Here is a 27,232-nt window from a genome sequence, read left to right on the forward strand (position 1 = left end):
AGCAGCAGTAAAGTGCAACCATTATGTAGCACTGCAAAGCATAAAGCAAAGCCTCAGTATACTTTAAACATACATGGCATGTACATGTACATGTTACTACAAATATCACACAGAAACAAGGTTTTTAAAACACTAACACACACCAACAAGATTTTTTTTTAGATCATACTGTCTTCTTTTCAGTTTATATCTTTAAAAAATTGAAGGCTATACATTTCCTTTATCATGTGAACCGCTTTGCTTGTCTATATATAAAGAGTGCTTCTGTCCACAGTAAAGTTGAGGATCTTGTACAGCTTTCCACATGACCAGCATCTGGTATGGCACAAAGCGATGTACCATTAAAAGTTCTCTGTAATAGCATGGGTTGAAAGAATCTAGTTTGGCTGATGGCACTTGCACACCTACTGTCCTCATTCCCATGTGAGAGCCTGGGACTAGGCCAGCCTTTTTCAGACACATGCCTAGATACACATCATCAATCGGGAACAGAGGTATTTCCAGAGATTTATTGTAAATGACATGGGCAGTACTTCGGGACATGAGTATTCCTCCTCCCCCGCAATACATTGGATAGGAATTGGAATTGGTGACCTGTGTAGGGATATAGTATTTGCTGCCGGGATCACGAATAGGTCCAACTTCGGCTATAAGTTGCCCAACAAAGAGGTGACTATCCGCTCTCAGTTCACGTAGGTAGGTTATTACGTTGAAGGTGTTGACAAATACATCATCATCTCCATTGAAAATAAAATGAGCTCCTGGGCAATATTCTTCTAGCCAACGGAAGAAGAGGAACTGTTTTAAAGTCAGGTTAAAAAAAGTGTCATGAAAGTCCCACTGTAAGATATCTCCATACGACTCGCTCTCAATTCTTAGAAGCTCATGCAAATGTCTATTCTCCCACTGGTTCTTGGATGTCCCTGACAGGAAAATCCTTTTGACATGGACACCATTATAGTTGTCTTGCTTACCCCAAGATTGACGAATTACAGATCTCCTGTCATAGTTTGCCGGAGAAGACTTTATGGCAAACAGCAGGAATACCCCTTTAGATGCAGCTTTTCCATTGCATTTCTGAGGTGCATTAAGAATCTGTGAAAAGTTTCTGCAGTGTTTATATCTCAAGAAGTCCTGAATGTGTTCTGGCAGTGTGGAAAAACCATTAATACTTGCTACTGATGAGTTCTCCTTGCAGCCTGAGATCCATTCCATTTTTTTTGGTTCATCTGGGACACATGTAAAGCGAGATGGGATTACAGTTTGATCTTCCCTTTTTTCTACTTTATCTAACCTTCCATGCATAATGAACAGGAGTCCAACAAAACCCATGCACAGCAGCAGCATGCTTTCCACTTTAGTAAAGAATCGTCCCATGTTGACACTGTCAAATTAAAAATAAAAGGTTTTTTAAAAAGTAAAAAAAAAACACTGTTAAACTGTATCTAAATTAAAACCTCAAGCTCCAATGGTGAAGCCAGACTCAGATATCACCTTTCATTAAAATAATTTGCCTTAAGTCCTTTTAGTGCTACTGTAAGGAAGGTCCTGTGCATTCCAGTACAAGAAGAACAGTGCATGCCATGTTTCTGTGCATAAGGTCACTACCAGATGTGTATTAACCAGCATGCATATACGCATTAGCGTGCATGCTAGACAGCATGCATCTGGGCACTCGTGAATGTTTGGCACTGTTAATTATACCAATATTTAAAGCAGTAGTAATGTCCACTTTGTGATTTTTACCTACAGGTAAGCCTTTAGGTAAAATGAATATCTCCTAAACATAAACCGTTTAGGAGATATTCACCCTGGATGCCGCCGGAAGTGACGTCATCGCGGCTTCAGCCATTCACACAGCTGGAGTCCCCGAACCCTGGAAGGAAGACCGGGAGAAGATGAAAGCCCTCTCAGGGGTGACAGCCTGCCACTGGAGGGCTTCTTTTTAAAGTAAGTATTTCATATTGTGCTAATATGCAATGCATTCAAGCAGATTATGCTATTATTTTGCAGGAGAAAGTTTTTTTTTTTTTGCACCGGTTTACTGTGACTTAAAGCTGAAGTGTGACATGGATAGGTTACTAAGTGGTTTTCAGCTATTTCCTGATTTATCTGTGACCTAACCTGCTATATTATGCCTTTCTGTATATGACCCAGCTTGCCTTTGCACTGTGTCTGGATTTTTGGCCTGTGCGTCTGACTCCGCATCCTGCCTTCTGATTCAGCATCTTTCTGCCCAGCTGTGAACTGATCTCAGCCTGTATCCAGACACTGTGAAACGACAAACAAACACAAGGGCGCACCGGCCTAGTGCATTATCCTTTAAGTAGGTTTATTAAAACAATGAATTAAAAATACTCACAAACAAGTTCTTGGTAAAAAGGCACATCAAACAAAGTATAAAATCCTCAGCATCAAGATCGGGGTTGAATCGTCCCCCAAAGCTGTGAGTATTTTTAATTCATTATTTTAATAAACCTACTTAAAGGATAATGCACTAGGCCGGTGCACCCTTGTGTTTGTTTGTCGTTTCCCAGTGTTCCCAGACCACCCTGGTCTAGTGAGGGGCTGCAGGGCTGAAGCATTAGAAGGCTGCCGAGTTATCTGTTCTCATCTACAAATTGAGCTGGATAGAGGATTGCACCACTCAGAGCGCAGGGAATAGGTGCTACCTTATGTTCCTGTATCTTACTGTCTTACTGTTGCTGACCTAGGCCTGTATCCTGACACTGTCCCTGCCTTCTGATTTGGTAACTCGCTGCCTATTTGTTGACCTTTGGCTTGTGTCCTGGCTCTGTTCCTGTCTTCCGACCTGGTGCTACCGTGTTCATGCATCTGGCTCTTGCGCAGTGGTCCACGGTTGTCAGTTTCTCACACCGACAGCTGGTGCTGCCTACAACATTGGCCCTCATGCCACTCGGGGGATGTGTCCTCACATCCCCGGTCACCATTACCAGAGGTGTTGAATAAGAGGTGCAGGATAAACCCCTTCTTAAGCTCGATCTCCACCAGTTACATGACAGCTATGTTCCCATGCCCCTTCCCATTAAGTCCTAAAACTGTACTTCAGAAAATTCTGAGTGATACAAAAAGCTGCACCTACACGTCACATTAGTGGATAGCGAATATGAACAATTGCAGTCACCAAAAGCAGGGCTTTTTTCCTCAGAGAATAGGTGCAGGAACTCTCCTTTTCCAAGTCACCCCTTTTCTCCACCCCCCCCCCCCCCCGACCTCCAAGCACCCTTCCTTGGTTCCACCACCTACCCACTTCCCAGTACTGCCCTTTTAGAGAATACAGAACCACATATCATTTTGTGGTGCTAAGTATTTGTATGGAATTTTGTAATGGTAACAAAAAAAGCAGTAAACTAGACCCCCTAGCAACAAACAACAGATCTCCACGCAACAGCATCAATAGATAGTCTCTCCCAGCAACAACTGACCCCGCAGCAATATAAGACCCACCCCCAGCAACAATAGAGCCCAGACCAGGAGCAATAGACCTCCTTGCAAAAATAGATTCCCTCCTGTTAGAATAGATCCCCCAGCAGCCACCATCAATAGACTCTGTAGAACACCCCAGCATCCCTTGCCATTACATACAGTGCCAGAACTGCTTTATTCTGCGCTCCTGCTCTGAGACTGACAGCGATGAAAAGATTGGGAGATAATAAGGTAATCAATCAAGCATCAGTTTAGATTAATCCTTACTAGGAAAGGTCCCTGAAACTGAGTCACTGACATTAATTTGTTTTAACTTCTGAATGCACTGGCAGCCAGCAGGGCTGTCCTGGGAGAGGTGGGGGGGGGGGGGGGGAGCCGGGATGAAGCCATCCATGCATCGATGCAGCCGTTCCTCAGCATTGTATTCAAATCGTTTAAGGCTGCATCATGATGCATCGATGCAACAATTATTTTCAACACCCCTAGCAGACATACTGGAAGAGAGGGTCAAAGGCTGCAGACGTACTGCAGGAGATGGACAGAGACTGCAGACATACTGCAGGAGATAGTCAGAGACTGCAGACATACTACAGGAGATGGTCAGAGACTGCAGACATATTGGAAGAGAGGGTCAGAGACTGCAGACATACTGCAGGAGATGGGCAGAGACCGCAGACGTACTGCAGGAGATAGTCAGAGACTGCAGACATACTACAGGAGATGGTCAGAGACTGCAGACATACTACAGGAGATGGTCAGAGACTGCAGACGTACTACAGGAGATGGTCAGAGACTGCAGACATACTGGAAGAGGGGGTCAAAGACTGCAGACGTACTGCAGGAGATGGTCAGAGACTGCAGACATACTACAGGAGATGGTCAGAGACTGCAGACATAGTACAGGAGATGGTCAGAGACTGCACTGCTCCATGTACTGTCTGATCTCCTATACCTGTACATTGTCTGCTGAACACTCACAATGATCCTTCCTGATCACCATAAAAGGTGCTGTCAGTGCTCCCACACCACACGTAATTTACTTACTGTGTGACACGGACAATGAGGACAAGTCCCAGACTTTCAGCATGGGCTGTACAGAAGAGGGAGGAGCGGTCCCTCCCTCTCCTCCCCACTGATCACAGCTCTGATTGTTAGGGGTGGAGTAATCCTTTGTTAGGCAGATATGGAGAACATGTCAGGCAGTGGTTGGTTGGGACTTGGGAGAGATGACGGAGCACCAAGCCGGGAGATTTAAGATGAGGTTAGAGAGAGCCAGGCACGCCTGCCCTGCCGCCAGACAGCTCAAGTCCAACTCTGCTCCATTAGCATCTTTTTTACAGGCACGCTCAAAGGGCAGCTACTTTGCGCCCCACAACAATGACTGGAGCTGAGTCCAGGGCAGCTATCCCTTTTGCCCTGTGTTAAAGGCAGCCTTGTGCAGGACACACGTTTCAGGTTTTCTGCATCACATCCTAGTGTGAACCGAGGCTTATTAATGCCTTTACTGTATAACACAATCAAAAAAGGGCCAGGGCACTGAGGCTAGCAAACAGTCCAGCCTGGCTTTGGCAGCCACGTTGTGCCTAGTAAACCCTCAGCCCTCTAGCTCTGTAGTCAGCACCATAACATGGCTGACAGAGCCAGGCTGGAATGTCAGTACTAAACTAGCAGTGGAAAATGGTAGCCCACTATCCCAGTGTTTAGTGAAAAACGTTGCCAGTTGCCACAGTCTCACTTACCCCTATGGCAGCACAGCAGCGGTAAGTGGTATGTGATGTCAGTCTCTCAGGCAGCAAGCTGAAAGGGAAAGAAGGAGGCTCAGCTTCTCAGCAGCAGCATTGCTACCTTGCGTGTTGCCTACTCCATGCTCCTCTGAAGACAAGTCCAAGGCAGGAATTACAAAGTGTAGAGGCAGTCGGTCATAGTGGGTAGGACTACAGGCACTGCCCGCTCTTACTGTGCCTAAGATCTGTCAGCCGGGAACCCAGCACAGCCTGGCCGTAACAGAGTGACGTGAGTGCCTGTGCCAGTGTGCCTTACACCGGTCCCGACCTACTGCATTCACTCCACTCGCCATACTGGCTGCTGTGCTGCCTGTTGTAGTGGTGCTGGCGCCATGAGAGGCAGCAGGGTAGAGACGCTTTTAATTTTACACCAGTCCCGACCTGCTGCATCCACTCCACTCACCATACTGACTGCTGTGCTGCCTGTTGTAGCAGCGCTGGCGCCGTGAGAGGCAGCAGAGCAGAAACGCTTTTCAGTTTTGGCAGGATGCTCTGGGGGGGGGGGGTGCAGGCAACTACAGGAGGCTGATCTCAAGACAAATTCAAATACTTATACTAGCTGATTTTAAAATACAAAGACATTAATAAATGCATAAATTGGAGGTTGAATTATTTTATATTTTTTTGGAGTTCAGATTTTAATTTGGAATTGTGGCTCCAGTAAATCTGACAACTGTATTGTGTGTTCTGTTTCATTTGTATAGTGTAAATTTAATATAATATTTAAGTGGTATTAAACCCAAAAGAACACATATATTATTATGCTGCGTACCAATTCTTAGATGTGATGGCTGCATTTGTTTCCTTTTTTATGCTTTCTTTCTTTTATTCTCATTTAGAAGCAAGTCTGTTGTTTTTCAGAAGCACAAACTCTCCCGTAGAATGGATCAGTTTACATGCATGATACAAACCACCTAAAGTGTTTGTCACCCCAACACTTCATATTCTTGATATGTGCCTGCTGTATTATATACTTGTATGAGAAAGTATCCTGTTCTCTTTGTATTGCTTCCTTTGTGTGCAATCCCTGGCTGGGAATAAACCAGCCCCATAGCATTACTATACCAGCCCAACAGTATAACATCATTATTTTCTTGTTCATAAAAGGGAAAAACATGCATTTTAAAGCACATTTGAAGAGTGTATTATATATAGATAAGACACATATGAAAGCTATGCGGACATTGTACAGAAGGTGGTCATAGCCTGTGCGGACATGGTACAGGAGGTGGTCATAGGCTTTGCAGGCATGGTACAGGCGATGGCCATAGGCTGTGTGGACATGATACAGGAGGTGGTCATAGGCAGTGCACACATGAATAGGAGGTGGTTATAGGCTGTGTGGACATGGTATAGGAGGTGATCATAGGCTGTGTGGACATGGTACAGGAGGTGGTCGGCTGTGCGGACATGGTATGGCATGGCATGGAATGCGCGGGAGGGATGTAATTGCGGCTCTGGCCACTCACAGCGCCAGAGCCCGCAAACCTGAAAGAAACACTGGAAAATATGTAAGCCATCTCAGCGGTGTTCTGGCACTGCCGGAAGGCTTCATTCTCAGGTGAGTATTTCATAATGAGCTAGTATGTAATGCATACTAGCTCATTATGCCTTTGTCTTACAGGGTTTTTTTTAATTTTTTTGTCCGGGGTTTACAACCCTTTTTAATACAACTTTAACTAATTTTAACTAGTTGTATTGTTTGATTTTCTTTTCTTATGTTATCAACAGTTGCTGTACATGAGATTTGCTCAGTGCTAAGGGGGTTGGTTATTAAGAAGGAGTAACACCACCCAGGCGTGTCTGTATCCACAATCCATGGTGGGTGCTGAACCCCGGCTCGCCACCGCAAACAAAGTAAATTAAGGCATTTGTCGCACACTACTAGGAAGCTTGATAGAGAAGAAGTTCTTTATTCTTGCATACACAGGTACAAGGTACAGCAGAATGGAAATGGTAGATGCATTTCACGCGAATTCAGTGTGCTTGTTCACTATAAGCATGTTGAATTTGGGTGAAACGCGTTTACCATTTCCATTCCGCTTTACCTTGTACCTGTGTATGCATGAATAAAGAACTTCTTCTCTATCAAGCTTACTGGTTTTGTGCGACCAATTCCTTTATTTACGATGGGGTTGGTTAACAATGGGAGTAGAGGCTGATTGCTTAGCAAGGAATATATATGTTTAGTTAGTGTAAGTTAATAAGTTAAACTTATCTCTCTGAATACCCAATCTTGTGTGAGGGATAGTTAAAACAACAAAAAAAGAAAAAGAAAGAACAGGGTTAGTTGCTAGCATAGTATTGCTTGACTGAATTGAGCTCAACTTCCTCCTATTTTTTAGGCTCAGTAAACCTGCGCATTGCAAAGAGAACGCTGCTTCAGTTTCTATGGATACTTTTTTTTAGGGATTGCTTTGTTAATATAATTATAATTTCACATTGTTAAACCATTATTCTACATCTGTTTTACTGGGCATTAATCCAAACTATACAGCTAATAAGTTTATACATTTGATAAAGATCTGTAAGACTGAAGGTGTTGCCAAAAAATCAGCAGCATCTCTGATTCCTGATATGAAATATTTTGTTCCTTTTTTTTATTTTTATTGAAGAAAACACATCAGTGTACAGGCATAAGAAAAAGTGTATACAAAATTGTAATGTAATGCACTCCATTGTTATGGAAAGTGATTCTTACAAATGAAGTTACAGTATATAAAGAAACATTGATTGAGCATTACAGAGAGAATGTGAAGAGCTCCATATAAACATAGGCAACATGCTTAACAGCCCTGGTGTTTGCAATGGGAGATACGGTTAAACGCTCCAAAATACTACACACAGAATGCTTGATAAAAATCCATTAACCACTTGACCTTGGGAAGATTTACCCCCTTTCATGATCAGGCTATTTTTTGCGATACGGCACTGCGTTATTTTAACTGACAACTGCGCGGTCATGCGATGCTGTACCCAAATTAATATATGTCCACTTTTTCCCACAAATATAGCTTTCTTTTGGTGGTATTTGATCACTATAAACAAAAAAATACTAACAATGTTGAAAATAAATATATACAGTATATTTTATTTTCTGCTATAAAACAATCCTAATAAAAAATTAGAAAAAATCGAATTTCTTTATCAGTTTAGACCACTATGTATTCTGGTACATATTTTTGGTAAAAAAAATAAATAAAAAAAGCGTATATTGATTGGTTTGCGCAAAAGTTATAAAGTCTACAAACTATGGGATGTTTTAATTTATTTTTTTTCACTTTTTTTTTTCAAATTCTTTATTTAGTTAAAAGGTAACAACGTGAACAGGTTTCACACTCAGTAATACAAAAATAAGTTACAACGTAAACATAGCTTGTAACAGGCATGTGAGAAAAGCATTTTGGAGTAAATGGTGCATACAGTCATGGTGAAGAAATAGTAGCGTAGAAATGATCCACATAAAGTCCATGGTGAAAGGAAATATAATGCACATCAGCAATTAAACACAATCATACATCAGCGACACCACAATGTGTTAAAAGATAAGAGCAGCATTCATCGTTGTCTAATACATGAGAGAGGTAGACAGAAAAATATTTTCTTCCCAAAAAGATGATGAAGTTAGGTGTATCATACGTAAGTGTAGTACCAAGTTGACAGTTTGAGTAAACAAGAAGGGGGGGGGAGGGTGGGCATAGCGGGTTTGGTGAAGGTAGTGAGGAAGAGGGAAGGGGGGGAGGGGGGAGCCAGGAGGGGAAGGAGAGAAAAAAGGGGGGGGAGAGCAGATAGTAAGTAGGGTGCAGTTGAGGTATTAGCAATCCCTGAGGAACAGAGAGCGAAAAGAGGACAGAGAAAAAGATAAAGAACAGAGATAAGCCGAATAGATCCCGTGGGGGCCCCCAGGCCCATATCTCAGAAGATTCAGGTATCACCCTGAAAAGCTCTGCCCTCATCCAAAAGGATGAACATATTCCAGCATCCCCAAGTCGCCATGTAGTGTTCCCCCCTGCCCTGCGAAGTTAGGATCAGATCCTCAAAATCATTAATGAGCTTGACCCTGGACAGCCAAAGTGGAATTGAGGGAGGGGCCGCGGACTTCAAACAGAGGCCAATGCATACCTTGGCTGCATTGAATAGATGGCATAGGACTGATTTCTTATAGCGGCTTGGCGGGATAGAGGAACAGTGCAAAAGAAAGAGAGTGGGGTCATCCCAGAGGACAAAGTCAGTCATCTGTAGGGAGATCCTCCGCACCTCTTTCCAGAAACTGCTCAGCCGTGGGCAGCTCCAGAACATATGGAGCATGGAACCTCGGTCGCTCAGGCATCTCCAGCATCTGTCGGACACCTCAGGAAAGAAGCTGGAGATTCGCACCGGGGTGTAGTACCAATGCGTCAGTATTTTATAGTTAGTCTCTTGGAGACGTGTGCAGATCGAGGAGCGCAGAGAGAAGCGGAGAATATTCCTACGTTGGGTCACCGTAAAAGTCCTCTGTAGGTCCCTCTCCCATTTCAAGAGTCCCGGAAGGACAAACTCCCCCGGGGGCTCCGAAAGTATGGCATAGAGCAGGGATAGAGCCTGTGGCAAAGGGGTGTTCCCCAATATAAGGGCCTCGAGTGGAGACAGTGGTCTCTCGAAAAGCGAGTGGGGTCCCAGTTCGTGGAAGAAATGGAGCAATTGAAGTGCCTGCCAACGGGTAAGCGCAAACCGGCCACCCGCCGCCGTTAACGGCAGGAGGGATGGCCAAGCCTCAGCATCCCCGAAATGGGACACTCTAAAGCATCCCAGCTCCAAGAGAGCCTTAGACCTACCCCCCTCACAGCCCAATGGAAAGGCCGGGTTGCCCAAGATCGGGAGCATGGGTGAGCGTGTAGCCTGAGTAGCCACAGAGGCTAGGGCTGAGGAGCAGATCTGGAGGGTCGGGCCAATAAAGGGGTGTCATTTGACTAGTGCAGGTACCGATCGAATATACCACGAAGCTCCCGGGAGATTGGGTGGAAATAAGGACATCTCCAGTGTCGTCCACAGCTTCAGCTTCGCATGTCTGCACCAGTCCACAAGTCTGTATAAATGGGCCACCTGATAGTATCTCCTGACATCTGGGAATGCCATTCCTCCGTGTGCCTTTGGCATCGTGAGAATGCGTCTACCTAGCCTAGGGCGGTGACCAGCCCATATAAATTTGGTAAAGGCGGCATCTACATGTTTAGAAAAGGCGGCAGGGATTGCCACAGGCAGGGTCTGAAACAGATAGAGATATTTCGGCAGGATAGACATCTTGAGGATGTTGCAGCGACCAAACCAGGAATGGAGTCCCGATGACCACTTTTCCATCAAGGCACGGGGAAGAGGAGGGAAGTTCAGACGGTAAACATCCCCAGGGTTTGGCGGCAGCAGCGTACCTAAGTACTTCAGGGCCAAATCAGTCCACCGGAAGGGAAAGCTGTGACTGAGGGAGTCTAGAGTCTGGGCAGGTAGATTGACGCCCATTGCCTCCGATTTGTGGTAATTGATTTTGAGGTGGGAGACCACCCCGTATAGCTCGAATTCGCGGAGGAGACTTGGCAAGGAAATCAAGGGATTAGTCAGGGAGAAGAGAAAGTCATGAGCATATGCTGAAATCTTGTAGGAAGGTCGGGTCCACAGGCACCCCGGAGATGTCAGGGTTCAGGCGCACCTTGATTAAGAAAGGTTCCAAGGAGAGGGCAAAAAGAAGGGGAGAAAGGGGACATCCCTGTCTGGTACCATTATAAATCTTAAAAGGCTTAGAGAAGACCTCATTCGCCTTAACCATAGCGCGGGGGCAAGAATAAATACTTGTATCCCTGGTGGAGATGAAGCCCACCTGGTCTAGATGGACCAGGTCTAGTAAAAGGGGCTGGAGTCTGGAAGCGAGTAGTTTCGTAAAGAGTTTCAGATCAGCGTTCAACAACTAAATTGGTCGGTAGCTCCCGCACGCCGAGGGGTCCTTCCCCTCCTTAGGTATAACCGATATGTGTGCCAGCAGAGAATCAATATGGAATGTGGAAGATTGGCCAATCTCGTTGAACAGTTTTAGCATATGGGGGAGAAGCTAGTGCTGGAGCTGTTGGTAGTACATGACAGTAAAGCCATCGGGGCCGGGGGCCTTCCATCTTTTCACCGACTTAATGGCCAAGGACAGTTCCTCTGGGGTAAACGCCTCCTCAAGGGCGTCCCTCACTGGTGACGGGAATCTCATAAGAGGGACTGAGTCGAGGAAGGACCGGGCGGCTTCCATGTGGGAGGGTTCATGAGGAATGTGGTAGAGATCCGAATAGAAATCCCCAAACTGTTGGGATATCTCTCTGGGGAGATGTAGTTTACGGCCACCAACATCCGTTACGAAGGGAACATAAGAAGAGGCTTGCTGGTCTCCTAGGGCTTTAGCTAACACCTGTCCACACTTGTCACCGGATTCATAGTGTATACGCTTACAGCGCTGGATGGCTGCCTTCGCCCGGTATTTCAACAGGTCCGTCACCTGGTTCCGGAGTTAGGTCAGCTCAGCACCAACGGAGACGTCCAAGTGCCGCTTGTGTTGTCCCTTCAGTTGGGCTATGTCCTCCAGGAGCTTAGTCAGCTACTTCTCCCTGTCCCTCTTAATTCTCTCCCCGTGGGCAATCAGTACACCCCGAATTACGGCCTTGTGGGCCTCCCAAACAACTCCGGGGTCGCTGTCCGGGTATCGTTCAGCTGAAAATATGCTTGGAGCTGCTGGGATACGTCCACCAACACCAATGGGTTCTGAAGCAAGCTCTCATTGAGCCTCCAGTGCCAGTCCGATTCGCGATCTGCGCCCCCTAGATTTACCTCCATAGTGACAGGAGCATGGTCCGACCATGTTATAGAGCCAATGTCAAAGTCAACTATGGAGCAGAGAAGACGGTGAGGAACCATGAAAAGGTCAATACTTGAGTACGTGTTGTGTTGATGGGAAAAGAAAGTGTAATCCCTTTCGCCAGCGTGTAGAATACGCCATACACCTACCAGTTGAAGCTCTTTGAGAAGTTTGATAATTTGTCCCCGGGCCCCCCACGGTACCGAGGACACCCCAGTGGATGTGTCAGTAGATGGGTCCAGGGGAAGATTCAAGTCACCCCCCAGGAGTAAACGGCCCTCCGCGAACTCCACCAGGGCCGCCAGGGTTTTCTTCAGGAAGGTATCCTGATGGGCATTGGGTACATAAATGTTGGCCAATGTAACCAACTGTCCCCCAATACGCCCCTTAAGAAATATAAAATGAACATGGGGGTCTACACTTTGAGCTAATAGGGACCAAGGGATATTATTCGAGAGCAGGATGGAGACACCTTTAGATTTAGCAGTGACATTAGTGGCATGGTATGCAGTAGGGAAGAAACGGTTTTGGAGGAACGGCAGGCTATCGGATCTAAAATTGGTCTCCTGGATAAAGCCAATGTCTGAGTGAGATCGACGTAGATCACCAGAAGCATACGCCGTTTCTCCGGTACATTGAGGCCCCTGGCATTCCAGGTGGTCACCCACACGGGATCCATGTCGGAAGAAGAAGGGAGGGGAGGGTGGGGAGGGAGGAAGCAGAGGGGGGGAGGAGTGGGGGAGAGGAGGGGGGAGGTGAGGAGGGAGAGGGTGAAAGAGGTAAGGAGGGATAAAGGTACCGCGGAGCGGAATGTGCTACAACCGGGAGGAGGGGAAAGGGATATAAAAGCACAGGAGGGAAGGGAAAGAAGAAGAGATAAAAGAAAGAAAAGACACCCGTCCAAGAGAGCAAAACCCTCTGGGGTGTGGGCCTAAGTGGGGGGTAGAACCAGACACGACAAAGGAGCTGAGCTCTAAGGCCAGAGCTCCCTCGGCATGTAAACATTTATCAAAACTATACCGCTAAATAGAGTAATAAACATGAAAAACAGAATACGTCACACAGCAGAGAGAGTTCCACAGAGCGACCAGGAGAAAATCACCCGACGTACGCCCTGCGGAAATGAAGGGATGTTTTAATTAATTTATTTATTTATTTACTAGTAATGGAGGCAATCAGCGAATTATAGCTAGACTGCAATATTGCAGCGACGAACTCAGACACTGAACCTTAAAGCAATTGTAATGGAAATTTTTTTATTTAAAAAAAATAACAAACATGTCAAACTTACCTGCTCTGTGCAGAAGTTTTGCACAGAGCAGCCCCAAACCTCCTCTTTTTGGGCCCCTCTTTTCGAGTGCTGTGGGGGCACTCATGCATGCTTGCTTCTGAGCCAGCTGTTTGCATTCAGAAGACATAGAGAGAGTAGTTCAGCCCAACGTCTCATTGGGTGTAATTGACAGCAGTGGGAGCCAATGGCTCCTGCATCTCAGCCAATCAAGAGGGAGAGTCCTGGGAGAGCCTTGAGTCTCATGCACATCACTGGGTCGAGATTGGGGTTAGGTAAGTATTAGGAGGGGCTGAGGGGGAGGCTGCACATGGAAGTTTTTACAGCCTTCAGCCTTTACAACCACTTTAATGTTATTTTGTATTGCTATAGCATGTCTATTATGGTCATGCTTCATATTTTGTCTATGAAGATTTAGAGCAGCGCAGTTTATCTATTACATTATCTTTTGCACATAGCGTTTTGATTATGAAGCACTTGTTTTAATCCTCAGCTACAAAAATCACAGGAATTATTCATTCACACATTCTATGCACTTTAACCACTTTCCGTCAAATCACACGCCTGTAAGTCATTTGACTTCAAGTGGTTGTACTGGAGCAGCTGCTTGCATCACCCCGGTACCGTTTTTTGGAGCCAATGGTCAGCTCTCTTGTAATAATAACCGATGCGGCTAAGCAGGCGCTCGGCTGTTATTTAAAGCAGCGGCAGAGAACATCCCCTCCTCCCCACGCCTTCCCCTGCTCGCCTGGGCTCTCTAGGTGCTAGAGAGAGACAGAGCATAGTTTTGAATCCTGTATGCTTACCAGAGGGATTGCAAGTACATCTATATTGTTCTCTGCCTTCCAGAGAGCAGAATCTGTTAGGGAGCTCTGCTCAATGTGCTCAGGTGCAACTCATTCTGTCTGCAGAGTGTTTCATGCTCGCCCAATAGGGAGGCACGTTGGACAGTACAAGCAAACCTGACAAATGAATGCACAGGTGTTTGATACAGCTCTGGTGATTTGGCAGAGGAAAGTGCCTCAATGCCAGGAGCCCATCTGCTCGGGGTCTTCGGCTGGATAGCGGAGTCCTGGAGGGAGAGGGCGGCTGCCTACTCCTAGAGGTGCCATGCAGCCTCAGGGAGTCAATCTGAGGGCCTGGAGAGTGCTAGTGAGGAAATGAACCCAGAAGTCCAGTGAAGCTGACTGAAAGGGGAGACACTGTAGGATCTGATTCTGCAGTACAGTGAGTACAGATCTGTGTCAAGAGGCCTGACCTCAGGGGGGCCTATCCCCACAGATAGAAGAGTCAGTGGACAGGTGTCAGTAAAGGGGATGCTAATGAGTGTCCCGAAGATAATGTAGATTCACCAAGTCTATTGCTGGAGAGAAAAGAGCAAGGAGACTTAACCCTTTCCATACGTATGGCAGTATGGATTTAGCAGTGAAGCTGCTTCCACAAGCAATCTGGGGAGGCCAAGTGAGAGTTGTCCTTATCCATTGTGAATAGTTAAAGTTGGAGAATCCCACTATTCCCTTCTCCCATCCAAGTTCCAAAATAAACACTAAAAACCAATACCCCTGGACTGCTTATTGTTTGACATGCCATCGGAAGTAAGGAGGGATGTGTGAACTGTTCCCTAAGTGACTGTGTGCTGGTAATCAGATGAGATCTAAGAAGTCATTATACAGCAAGCCCTAAGGGGACAGTGCTACATGTGGGGGCTTGTCCGGCCATTGCTACCGGCAAAGGCCAAATATTTGCCCAAGTAACGCTATGTCTTCTCAAGCAAAGTAATGGTGTGTTAGCATAGAAAGTACAGTACATCCGGAAAGTATTCACAGCGCTTCACTTTTTCCATATTTTGTTATGTTACAGTCTTATTCCAAAATTGATTAAATTCATTATTTTACTCAAAATTCTACAAACCATGTCCTATAATGACATCCTGAAAGAATTTTGTTTGAAATCTTTGCAAATTTATTAAAAATAAAAGAAGGAAAAACTCACATGTACATATGTAGTCACAGCCTTTGCTCAATACTTTGTTGAATCACCTTTGGCACCAAATACAGCCTCAAGTCTTTTTGAGTATAATGCTACAAACTTGGCACCCCTACAGTATCTCACAAAAGTAAATACACACCTCACATTTTTGTAAATATTTTATATATCTTTTCATGTGACAACACTGAAGAAATGACACTTTACTACAATGTAAAGTAGTGAGTGTACAGCTTGTATAACAGTGTGGGAAGCAGGTGTGTTAAATTTGGTTTTATCACTCTCACTCTCTCATACTGGTCACTGGAAGTTCAACATGGCACCTCATGGCGAAGAACTCTCTGGGGATCTGAAAAAAAGAATTGTTGCTCTACATAAAGATAGCCTAGGCAATAAGAAGATCGCCAAGACCCTGAAACTGAGCTGCAGTTCGGTGGCCAAAACCATACAACAGTTTAACAGGCCAGGTTCCACTCAGAACAGGCCTCGCCATGGTCAACCAAAGAAGTTGAGTGCACGTGCTCAGCGTCATCAGCGTTGTCTTCGGGAAATAGACATACAAGTGCTGCCAGCATTGCTTCAGAGGTTGAAGGAGTGGGGGGTCAGCCTGTCAGTGCTCAGACCATACGCCGCACACTACATCAAATTGGTCTGCATGGCTGTCGTCCCAGAAGGAAGCCTCTTCTAAAGATGATGCACAAGAAAGCCCACAAACAGTTTGCTGAAGAAAAGCAGACTAAGGACATGGATTACTGGAGCCGTGTCCTGTGGTCTGATGAGACCAAGATAAACGTATTTGGTTCAAATGGTGTCAAGCGCATGTGGTGGTAACCATGTGAGGAGTACAAAGACAAATGTGTCTTACAGTCAAGCATGGTGGTGGGCTTGTCATGGTCTGGGGGCTGCATAAGTGTTGCCAGCACTGGGGAGCTACAGTTCATTAAGGGAACCATGAATGCCAAAATGTACTGTGACATACTGAAGCAGAGCATGATCCCCTCCCTGCAGATACTGGGCCGCAGGGCAGTATTCCAACATGATAACGACCCAAAACACACCTCCAAGATGACCACTGCCTTGCTAAAGAAGCTGAGGGTAATGGTGATGGACTGGCCAAGCATGTCTACAGACTTAAACCCTATTGAGCATCTGTGGGGCATATCCTCAAACAGAAGGTGGAGGAGCGCAAGGTCTCTAACATCCACCAGCTCCATGATGTCATCATGGAGGAGTGGAAGAAGACTACAGTGGCAACCTGCAAAGCTCTGGTGAACTCCATGCCCAAGAGGGTTAAGGCTGTGCTGGAAAATAATGGTGGCCATACAAAATATTGACACTTTGGGCCCAATTTGGACATTTTGACTTAGGGGTGTACTCACTTTTGTTGCCAGCGGTTTAGACATTAATGGCTGTGTGTTAGGTTATTTTGAGGGGACAGCAAATTTACACTGTTATACAAGCTGTACACTCACTACTTTACATTGTAGCAAAGTGTAATTTCTTCAGTGTTGTCACATGAAAAGATATAATAAAATATTTACAAAAATGTGAGGGGTGTACTCACTTTTGTGAGATACTGTATTTGTGGGCAGTTTCTCCTATTCTTCTTTGCAGGACCTCTCAAACTCCATCAGGTTGGATGGGGAGCGTCGGTGCGCAGCCATTTTCAGATCTCTCCAGAGATGTTCAATTGGGTTAAAATCTGGGCTCTGGCTGGCTGGGCCACTCAAGGACATTCACAGAGTTGTCCCATAGCTGCTCCTTTGTTATTTTGGCTGTGTGCTTAGGGTTGTTGTCCTTTTGGAAGATGAACCTTTCCCCCAGTCTGAGGTCCAGAGCGCTCTCGAGCAGATTTTCATCAAGGATGTCTCTGTACATTGCTGCATTCATCTTTCCCTCAATCCTGAATAGTCCCCCTGTTCCTGCCCCTGAAAAACATCCCCATAGCATGATGCTGCCACCACCATGCTTCACTGAAGGGATGGTATGACGCTTCCATTTAGGCTAAAGAGTTCAATCTTTGTTTCATCAGACCAGAGAATTTTGTTTCTCATGGTCTGAGAGTCCTGTAGGTGCCTTTTAGCAAACTCCAGGCGGGCTGTCATGTGCCTTTTACAGAGGAGAGGCTTTCGTCTGGCCACTCCACTATACAGGCCTGATTGGTGGAGTGCTGAAGAGATGGTTGTTGTTCTGGATGGTTCTCCTCTCTCCACAGAGAAATGCTAGAGCTCTGTCAGAGTGACCATCGAGTTTTTGGTCACCTCCCTGAATAAGGTCCTTCTCTCCCGAGCGCTCAGTTTGGCCGGGTGGCCTGCTCTAGGAAGAGTCCTGGTGGTTCCAAACTTCTTCCATTTACGGATGACGGAGGCCACTGTGCTCATTGGGACCTTCAATGCTGCAGAAATTTTTCTGTACCCTTCCAAAGATCTGTGCCTCAATAAAATCCTGTCTCTGAGGTCTACAGACAATTCCTTAGACTCCATGGCTTGGTTTGTTTTCCAACATGCGCTATTACTGTGGGACCTTATATGGACAGGTGTGCGCCTTTCCAAATCATGTCCAGTCAACTGAATTTACCACAGGTAGACTCCAATCAATTTGTAGAAACATCTCAAGGATGATCAGTGGAAACAGGATAGACCTGAGCTCAATTTTGAGTGTTATGGCAAAGGCTGTGAATACTTATATAAATGTGATTTTTTTTTCACTTTTATTTTTAATAAATTTGCAAAGATTTCAAACAAACTTTTTTTTATGTTGTTATTTGTTGTTATGTTGTTTTATGTTGTTATTATGGGGTATGGTCAGTAGAATTTTGAGAAAAATAATGAATTGAATCCATTTTGGAATAAGGCTGTAACATAACACGATGTGGAAAAAGTGAAGCGCTGTGAATACTTTTCGGATTCACTGTAATGTCTGTTCTACAGCGACCAGAGAAAGTTTGCTGCTAAGTCACAGTCACGGCAATGGTTGTTATCGGCAATGACCGGACATTTACCTAGGAAACAATAGATCTTCTCAAGTAAAGTGCTGGAGTGTCAGTGGAGAAAGTAATGTCTGCTCTACAGTGATCATTGAAAGTGTGCTTTTAAGTCATGGTCACAGCAGTGGTTGCTATTGGCAATGACTGGACATTTACCAAAGAAAAAATATTTCTTCTCAAGTAAAGTGATGGAGTGTCGATGAGGGGAAGAGGTGCTGTATTGTGAGAGAAAATCGTGTCTGCTTGACACTGATCAGTGTAAGTGTGCTTTCAAGTGGTGGTCAAGAAAGCAGTGACCCGGGACGCAGGGATCGGCACATCAGGGGTTGTGTCTGTACATGTACTGTGAAAGAAAATGTTTGCCGTGCAGCCGGTTACAGCGGGACAATTTCTAACCACGGTAAGGGAGTTTGGTTGGCTTGTGAATGGAGAAGTGCAACTGAAGCTCTGCTACAGATAGAAGAGGCAGATATATGTGTATCTATGGCAGAGAATACAATCTGCATCGCAGTATCATTCATGCAGGCTGGGCAGAGTTATGGCAGCGGCGAAGGGGTTACTGCACTGTGCGGAAAAGCACACGCTAAAGAGACCTGCCTTGCAGGAGGAGCCATTGCCAGAGAGCCAGCTAGTTTGGGGTGGTGGGCTGACTTCCGGCTGCAAATCCGAATAGAGGAAGGCAGCTGAGATGTCACTTCCGCCATCAGGTGTAGCTGAGGAGCAGACAGGTGTGTAGAGGAGCAAGATGGCGGATGCCGGACTGAGCCGGTGCGTAGGGGCTATCCCACATGTTGGTGGAGTACCTGATGAGCAAACTGAGTTGACCCTGTGGGACACCGGGGTGCAACTAGTGCCCAAAGGAAGCCTGGTCCTGTGCAGCGGAGGGGACACAGAGCATCTAGGACTGGTATGTACAAGATGCCTGAATGTTTCCATGCGGCTGCGGATATGGGGTCAGTGTGGGCACTGCGGTGACATGTTGTTGCAGATGGAAAGGAGTGATTTCCAGCCCAGAAGACTGTATGTAGGCTGGGAGACAGGAACCACTCAGTAGCTGCTGACACCCAGAGTGGCGACCCCTATTGGAAGAGGATGAAGGGTGCCGAAAGTACCGCTGGGGCCGGACCAGTGATACAAACCCACACCACTGTCAGACCAGGGAGACCTATGTTTCAGAGGTGCAGTGCACGCAACTTGTGTGGGCTGAGCAGTGGCCGCAAGATACAACAGTCGCAACAACCCACAGTCCAGCTCTTATAGAGGAGGAGGGGGAACAATGGGCCCAGAAGTGGAAGGATTCCAGTTTGTTCAGTGAGGATGCAGGGTCACCCCGTTTCCAGCATCGGTGGGGATCCCCGGAAGAGGGAATTGATGAAGTGGACACTGAGTGGGACTGGGGAACTGAGGATAGAAGAAGCCCTATGACTCCCAGTTCACTCAGTGAAGAGCCTGAGGTAGCCATCGTCCGCATGCAGTGCGCAAGGAATTTGGGGTTCTGTGAGGCCTATGCCACTAGGGTCCCAGACCTGTCCCCACCTCGCAACTATGCCCTGGCCAAGGTTCAGAACTACGCCTATGCCTGTCTAATCAAGAGAGTGGAGACCCTATACACCCCACCTGGGAGAGGAGACAAGCAGAAACTTCCCAGGTTATCTCGCTTTCAACACCTTGTTCAGAGGAAGGTGGCCTTGGAATATGTATATGACTATCCGTATAGTCCCCGGGAGAAAATGGAGGAATCAAAGAAAAGAGAGTGGCTTGGTTGTCAGGGTGCCAGGAAACCAGACCACATGGGGATGCAGGTAAAATAAAACAGTTTATTGGAGAAAACAACAATAATCGCACAGCAACAGTGAGAAAGAGAGAGCAGGAACAAGCTGGGGTCAAGTCCAGGAGCAGTCAGTCATCCAAGCCGGGGGCTGGTCCAGAAGTGGGTAGTCTGCCAATGCCGGATCGTCTTCCAATGCTAGATCACCAGCCAAGGCTGGGTCAAGAGCCAAGAGAGTCGTCAGCCAAACCAGGTCATACACAGAGGAACATAGAGAACAGAAGACTGCTAGGAGAGGTGCACCTTGGAGCACAAACACAAGGGCAAGGATTGCAACCCAACAGGTTATAGATATAGTCAGGTGTGCAGCATCATTATGTGCGATGCCTAGGCAGCAGGAAGTAATGATGCAATCAGAGTCTTTATGAGGCAGCAGTCTGTACATGTCTTAGACGGCTGCCAACAGGAGGGCAAGGTAAGACCTTGACATTGGTGTGATGAAGCCGTCTGGAACTTTCTCTATGTCCCCAAACCATACCAGAACAAGTCCAAGCCCCAGCTATGAGACACCTTTCAATCTGTCAATGCAAATTGGAATCTTGGGCAGTCCATTTACATTGATGGAGTGGAAGTTAACCGCCTGGATGGAAAAGGCCAAGCCTGAGCAATCAGCATTCGAAACTCTGAGGGAAAGATCATCCGCATACCGCATCCTGATCATTACTACTGAGGTGTGCAGGGTTCTTGTTCCTGTCAAAAAAGTTGAATTACAAAGAGGCTAATTGGCCTGGAAAGTGTGATATGTTAAGTGGAGAGAGTTACAAAGGGTCTAGTGTGCCTGAAGAGTTCCTTTGATACTAAAGTTGCTATTAAGGCTGGAGGCCCTTCTCTTCTATCCTTGCAAAAGAAGATGGGATTCAGCGAAACTGCTAGTTTCTTCACTTGGGAGAAGAACTTTTGCCACAAAGACCTTCCCCTATTAAAGCCAGGGGGTGCTACCTGGAGGGGGCAAACCTCCTATTTCACAGAGATTTCCTGTTTAGAGGACTTGTGAAGATCTTCTTGGCCTTTGGGCCACTGTTGTCGCAAGAAGGAGTGTTGACAAAGGACTCTTTGCGAAGATCTTTTGGGCCAACGGGCCAGGATAACTATGTGTTGAGAAGGGACACTTTGTGAAGATACTTTATTTAAAAGACATTTTGCAAAGATCCCTTGGGCCAGTGGGCCAGAGAAATGCTGAAAGAAACTTTGTGTGAGTTGCGACTTTGTGAGAGAAGGGTAGCGGCTCATTGCCTCTTCAGAGAAAGGAATGCCAAAATGAAGGATCCCTTGAAGAGTTATTACAGAGACTCACAAGTAGGGCAAGCTTTGCTCAGGCTCCAGCAAGAATAGCTTGCCGCCAGGAGAAGATATGTTGCCTCGGTATTACAGAAGGAAAGTACACTGTACACACCAGTCGGGGGGACTCCACATTTGTTCATCCTAACTTATGGGTCTGACTAGAATAGGAAAGAATCAGTGCCCTGGTGTCTGAGAGGGACTGTGCCTATTACTAGTCAAACATGGTTCCCAGATGGAATCGGTGATATTGTGTTAGTTAGCTTGCAGAATTTGTTCTGTTTTGTCTATTACAGGTGCACAACAGAGAGAGGAGTCAAGCGTGCCCTTAGGGGGCCAGCGGTATTGGAGATCTCTACGAGAATGTTAGAGCTAGAGATGATGCTGGTGAGAAGGTCGCCTCTACAGAGAGGGCAGTTTCACCGTGAGTATATAGGCTGTACAAATTGCTGTGTACTCACCATTTCCTTTGCAGGCTTGCAGAGGACCTTCAAGCCTTGGAGAGGCCATTCTTTGTCCTCATTGTACATATTTAGAATCGTCATGTGTAGTTTAGTCAGTTAGGATGTTTACCTTTACCTGTCAAGCAGATTTTTGTTTGGCGGGGGGTGCATTGGTTCAAATGCACCAGTACCTTTCTATGTGTAATTATTGTACAGCAGAGAAATTTTTTTTTTTTTTACTTAATTTATTGTATTCACTGGCAACATATGGGGTATGCCCCATGGCTTGTACATATGTTATTTCCCTTTTCCCCCTTTCCGAGTTTGTGGGATACTCCTTGTAATTTTTTTGTACAGGTGTTTTTGTAGGGGCGGATGCCCAGAGCCATTGAGGACATGGCTCATTTTGGTGGCCCCCTCCTAGGTAGGTGCTAGGGAGAGAAAAAATTGTTTTGAGTCCTGTCTGCTTACCAGAGGGATTGCAGGTAAATCTATATTGTTCTCTGCCTACCAGAGGGCAGGATCTGTTAGTGAGCTCTGCTCAATATGCTCAGGTGCAACTCATTCTGTCTGCAGAGTGTTTCACACTGGTCCAACAGGAAGGCATGTTGGACAGTGGGAGGAAACCTGAAAAATGAGTGCAGCCCTGGTGATTTGGCAGAGGAAAGTGCCTCGTTGCATGCTGGGATACTGTATAAATGCCAGAAGCACATGTGCTCAGGGTCTTCTTCTGGATAGCTTTGTCCCGGAGGGAGGGGGCAGGTGCTTCCTCCTCTGTAGAGGTGCCATGCGGCCTCAGGTAGTCGACCTGAGGGCCTGGAGAGTGCTAGTGAGGAACTGAACCCAGAGGTCTGGTGATGCTGACTGAAAGGGGAGACACTGGAGGATCAGATTCTGCAATAAAGTGAGTATAGATCTGTGTCAAGGGGCCTGACCTGAGGGGGGCCACCCCTTCCGCTAGTCTATTGCTGGAGAGAAAAGAGCAAGGAGACTTAACTCTTTCCATACATGTGGCAGTATGGATTAAGCAGTGCAGCTGCTACCACAAGCAATCTGGTGAGGCCAAGTGAGAGTTGTCCTTATCCATTGTGAATAGTTACAGTTGGAGTATCCCACTATTCTCTTCTCCCATCCAATTTCCAAAATAAACACTAAAAACCAATACCCCTGGACTGTGTGACAAGCCATCGGGAGTAAGGAGGGATGTGTGAACTGTTCCCTAGGTGACTGTGTGCTGGTAATCAGAGGAGGCCTGAGAAGTCATTATACAGAAAGCCCTACAGGGACAGAGCTACATTACTTTTTTTTTTTTAAGCTTAGTACGCTTAGTACACTTACTAATGAATATGTATTTGTAGATTTTTTATTTTTTTTTAACTAGCATCTAGTGTCATTTTAATCCCCCCTAGCGGTATTCTTGAGTGTGGCTCTGGGTTAACTTTCAGTACCAAAAGCGGTAACCCCGAGCCACACTCGGGATTACCCCGCAATGTTACTCACCTTCCCTACGCTCCCCCGCCATCCTCCCCGGTATCCTGACAGTCTCTCCCCGCTCTGTGCACGGCCGATTGCCCGCACTTGCCTTCCATTTCCCTCCTGCGAGCGTTGCGACGCAGGGGGGTGGAATTCAAAAGTGTAAAAACACAAATGACATGATACTAAGCTGTGATCCTAACGGATTACACTGTATCATGCCATTTCACCACAGTATTGCACCTGGTGACTTTTCCAGTGCCCTGCCTGTGCTTTTCCAGTGCTTTGTGCCTGGAAAATTTTGAATGACCATGGGTTGAAGAACTGAGCGATAGCGATTCGTGGGAAAATTCGTCATCAGGTACGGAAAGTGATGACAGCGACGATTCTGATGTCTCTTTCTGGCACATAGCTTGTGGAATTTGGGAAGTATATCAAATGATTCTTCAGAATTTCCAACGGAGCGATGTGCCAGAAAGAGACATCAGAATCGTCACTGTCGTAACTTTCCGTACCTGATGACGAATTTTCCCACGAATCACTATCGCTCAGTTCTTTTAGTAACTCCGTTTCGCTGTCGCTGTTTTCCAGTTCGTCTAAAAGTGCTTTTGCGCAAAAAGAACGCTTTTTGGACGCCATGGTCATTCTCAATTTTCCAGGCACAAAGAACTGGAAAAGCACTGGCAGAGCACTGGGAAAATCACCAAGTGCAATCCTTTGGTGAAATGGCATGATACAGTGTAATCCGTTAGGATCACAAATTTGTATCATGTCATTTAGTGTACTTACATTTTTTTAAATTGCCGCCGGTTCCACCCCCTGCGTCGCAAGGCTCTCTTTTCTCTGGGAAAAGGTGTCATAATGCCAAACAGTTGGCCAAAGTATACAAATTCATTGCATAGAATGTAACATGTGCCATGGCATCTGTGGTGGTGATCCGATGCGTTTCGTGAGTTCAGTCTTACTCTTCAGGGGTTGATGCATAGACATAATCTATAAAGTAAAATGATGTAAAAAATATAACATAGTAATGAACATGGAAATGTATCAGATGGATTGGAAGGTGGGAATCAAACTAAGGAATTCACACTTACAAAAATGCAGGATGCTGCATGCCAAATTCGCACCAGCAGCCACTGGAGACGTCTGACCTGGGAGCTGTGGGTAAAGGTTCCAAAATGGGCCAGCAGCGCAAAACAGGACGGATGGAAAAACAGGCAAACATAACCATACAATATAACCTGTCAGGATGGTGGCTAGAAAAAAAAGGGAGTGTAAATGGGTGATGATGTGCACAATAAGAATAAATAAAATGAAAAATTATAGAAAGGTAGAAAATCAGTAAGAGAAAAAAAAGTTTTGATTTTTGTTTTCTTACAGATTTTTTACCTTTCTATCATTTTTCATTTTATTTATTTTTATTGTGCACATCATCATCCATTTACAATCTAGCCACCATCCTGGCAGGTTATGTTGGACGGTTCTGTTTTCCCCTTTTCCATCTGTCCTGTTTTTTCGCTACCTGCCCATTTTGGACCCTTTACCCACAGCTCCCTGGTCAGATGTCTCTGGTGGCTGCCGATACCATTTTGGCATGCAGCATCCTGCATTTTTGTGGGTATGGATCCCTTAATCTGATTCCCACATTCCAATCAACCTGATACATTTCCATGTCCATTACTATGTTATATTTTTTTAATCATTTTACTTTATAGATTATGTCTATGCATCAAACCCTGAAGAGTGAGACTGAACTCACGAAACGCATCGGATCACCACCACAGATGCCATGACACATTTACTATGTACTATTTGATTACTGTATGTACCTATGTAATGGATTTGTATACTTTGGCCAACTGTTTGGAATTATGACACCTTTTCCCAGTTTTATTGGTGGCATATACTCAATAAACTTGTATTATGTTTTTATTACTGGTTGTGTGGGGCTTCATCTAAAGTCCCAATGGGCAAAACTCTTTAATTGTAGGCTTTATACTATTATGCAGGATTGTAATGTTTATATTTATTGTCAGTGTGACATTCACATCCTTTCTGTACCATAAGTACATTTTTTCCCATACACCTTTTTTAAAGCTTCTCCTTTTACCTGTAATTTGCATTATTTACAATCAGTTGTCTTCCCATTATTATCTGCCTAGATAAAATCATAGCTACCTAGAGAAAGCATTGTTTTTACTCAGCCAGTCTTGACTGGTAGACATGAATTAAAATAACCTATTAGATTTCATTTGAATCTATTGAGTGAATGTCAGTGCTACTTAATCATTTTTTGGGGGAAAACGTACATTAACCCCTTCAGCTTTAACGCCTGTACTCCCTGTACTAGACTACAGCCATTTTTACATTTCTATCACTGGCCTGCACATTAAAAACAATTTTTTTTTATACCTTGATCAGTGTTAGGTAAAAATAATACTAATGCAGACAAAGGTATTACAAAGATATTTAAAAGCTAAGGAAAACAATAATAAACAAATGAAAAAAAAAAGTTTAAATATGAATGATTAGAAAAAATAGAAGTAAAAAAATTGCAGGAAATAATACAAAGGGGAGAAGGGGAAGAAGGAGCTAATTAGGGCTGATTGGGGTAAACTAAGAGTAAAAAAGTAGTTTATTAAAAAAAAATGTTAAAAAACGTTTTTTATTTACCAGTTTGCTGTAATCGATATCACATGCAGATGAAGACCTGTAGGAGAATGAAACAGTAATAAGGCTCCTTTTACCTTAGCACGATTTAAAGTGCGACTTTGATGTGCCTTTTGATGCGATTTTGATTCAACTTTACACTGTATGGATCAAAATCGAATCAAAAGTCGCACCAAAGTAGTGCAGGCACCGTTTCAAAGTCTCTGCAACTTAAGTTGCAGTGATTTGAAGGGGTGCCATTGAAAAGAATGGTGTATGATTTGTCATGTGGCTTTGATGTCCAAAGTGGCATGACAAATCGCACAAGTGTGAATTGACTTTAAATGCACAAATAACTATGTTACTTTGTATTTCTCTATCCTTTTTTTGAACATTGTTTATAAACACTATTTCAGACAGATCTTAGTTTTTTTTTTTTGTTTTTTTTTGTTTTTTACAGAAGCTGCTGGAATAGTCAAACATTTACACAGCAACTCCCAGTTGTCATTTTGGGGGCAGTTTCACACCCCATGCTTCCCAGCTCCTTTAAATGGCATTCAGACTGCATGCACAATGTATTCCAATAGCCCTAGTTCACACCATTGTGGTCAGTTTCAGTGCTTTTAAGTACAATCTGCTGCAATTTTTTCATCTGGAACGCATCAAAACGCACGCATATGTCATTAGAGAAACCATAATTATAAAGCAGTGAATGTGACATTTGCCATACAATTACTGCAGGTGAATTCTATAAGCAGAGTAGGCAAAGTATTGATGCAAGGCAGCAGGAGTCTGGTCTTAAAAGAAGTCTTAAAAGCTATACATTTTAATGAAGGATAGCAATAAATGGTTCATTCTAAATGAATAGATGGAAAACCATGAATACACTTCAAAATCATTCAATCCATGCAATGGTAAAAAAAAAAAAAAAAAAACATTAAAAAGAAATTGGGAAAAAAAAATAGCCATTTTTATCATTTTAAACCTTTCTAATTAGGATCCTAAATCATCCTTTTAATGTAGCACTATATACATCATAGATTAAATTCCTAGTACTTCCAGATCTTGTTTTCTGGCTCATTCAAAGCTTTTTAATGGTCCATGAATCATGAACTGCTTTGCTTTCACCATTATATGTAGGTTAGGTACAGTTATTCCATCAGTCTATGCTGTAGAACAGAAAGAAACACCTACCTGCTAGAGGCTGT

The 27,232-nt window shown here is 44.9% G+C and overlaps 1 protein-coding gene across 1 annotated transcript; it reads right to left on the reverse strand.

Moving 5' to 3' along the window:
- LOC309559596 (N-acetyllactosaminide beta-1,3-N-acetylglucosaminyltransferase 3-like) lies at positions 1-27,232 on the reverse strand. Its single transcript, XM_082262920.1, has 2 exons — positions 27,219-27,232; positions 1-1,384 (listed from the first exon to the last, which is right to left on the reverse strand). Exon 2 carries the CDS (start codon positions 1,375-1,377, stop codon positions 208-210), a length of 1,170 nt encoding a protein of 389 aa, XP_082119046.1. The 5' UTR covers positions 1,378-1,384; positions 27,219-27,232; the 3' UTR covers positions 1-207.

This window comes from Pelophylax lessonae (assembly GCF_965119305.1).
Source record: "Pelophylax lessonae genome assembly, chromosome: 7".
In the NCBI taxonomy this organism is placed as follows: Eukaryota; Metazoa; Chordata; class Amphibia; order Anura; family Ranidae; genus Pelophylax; species Pelophylax lessonae.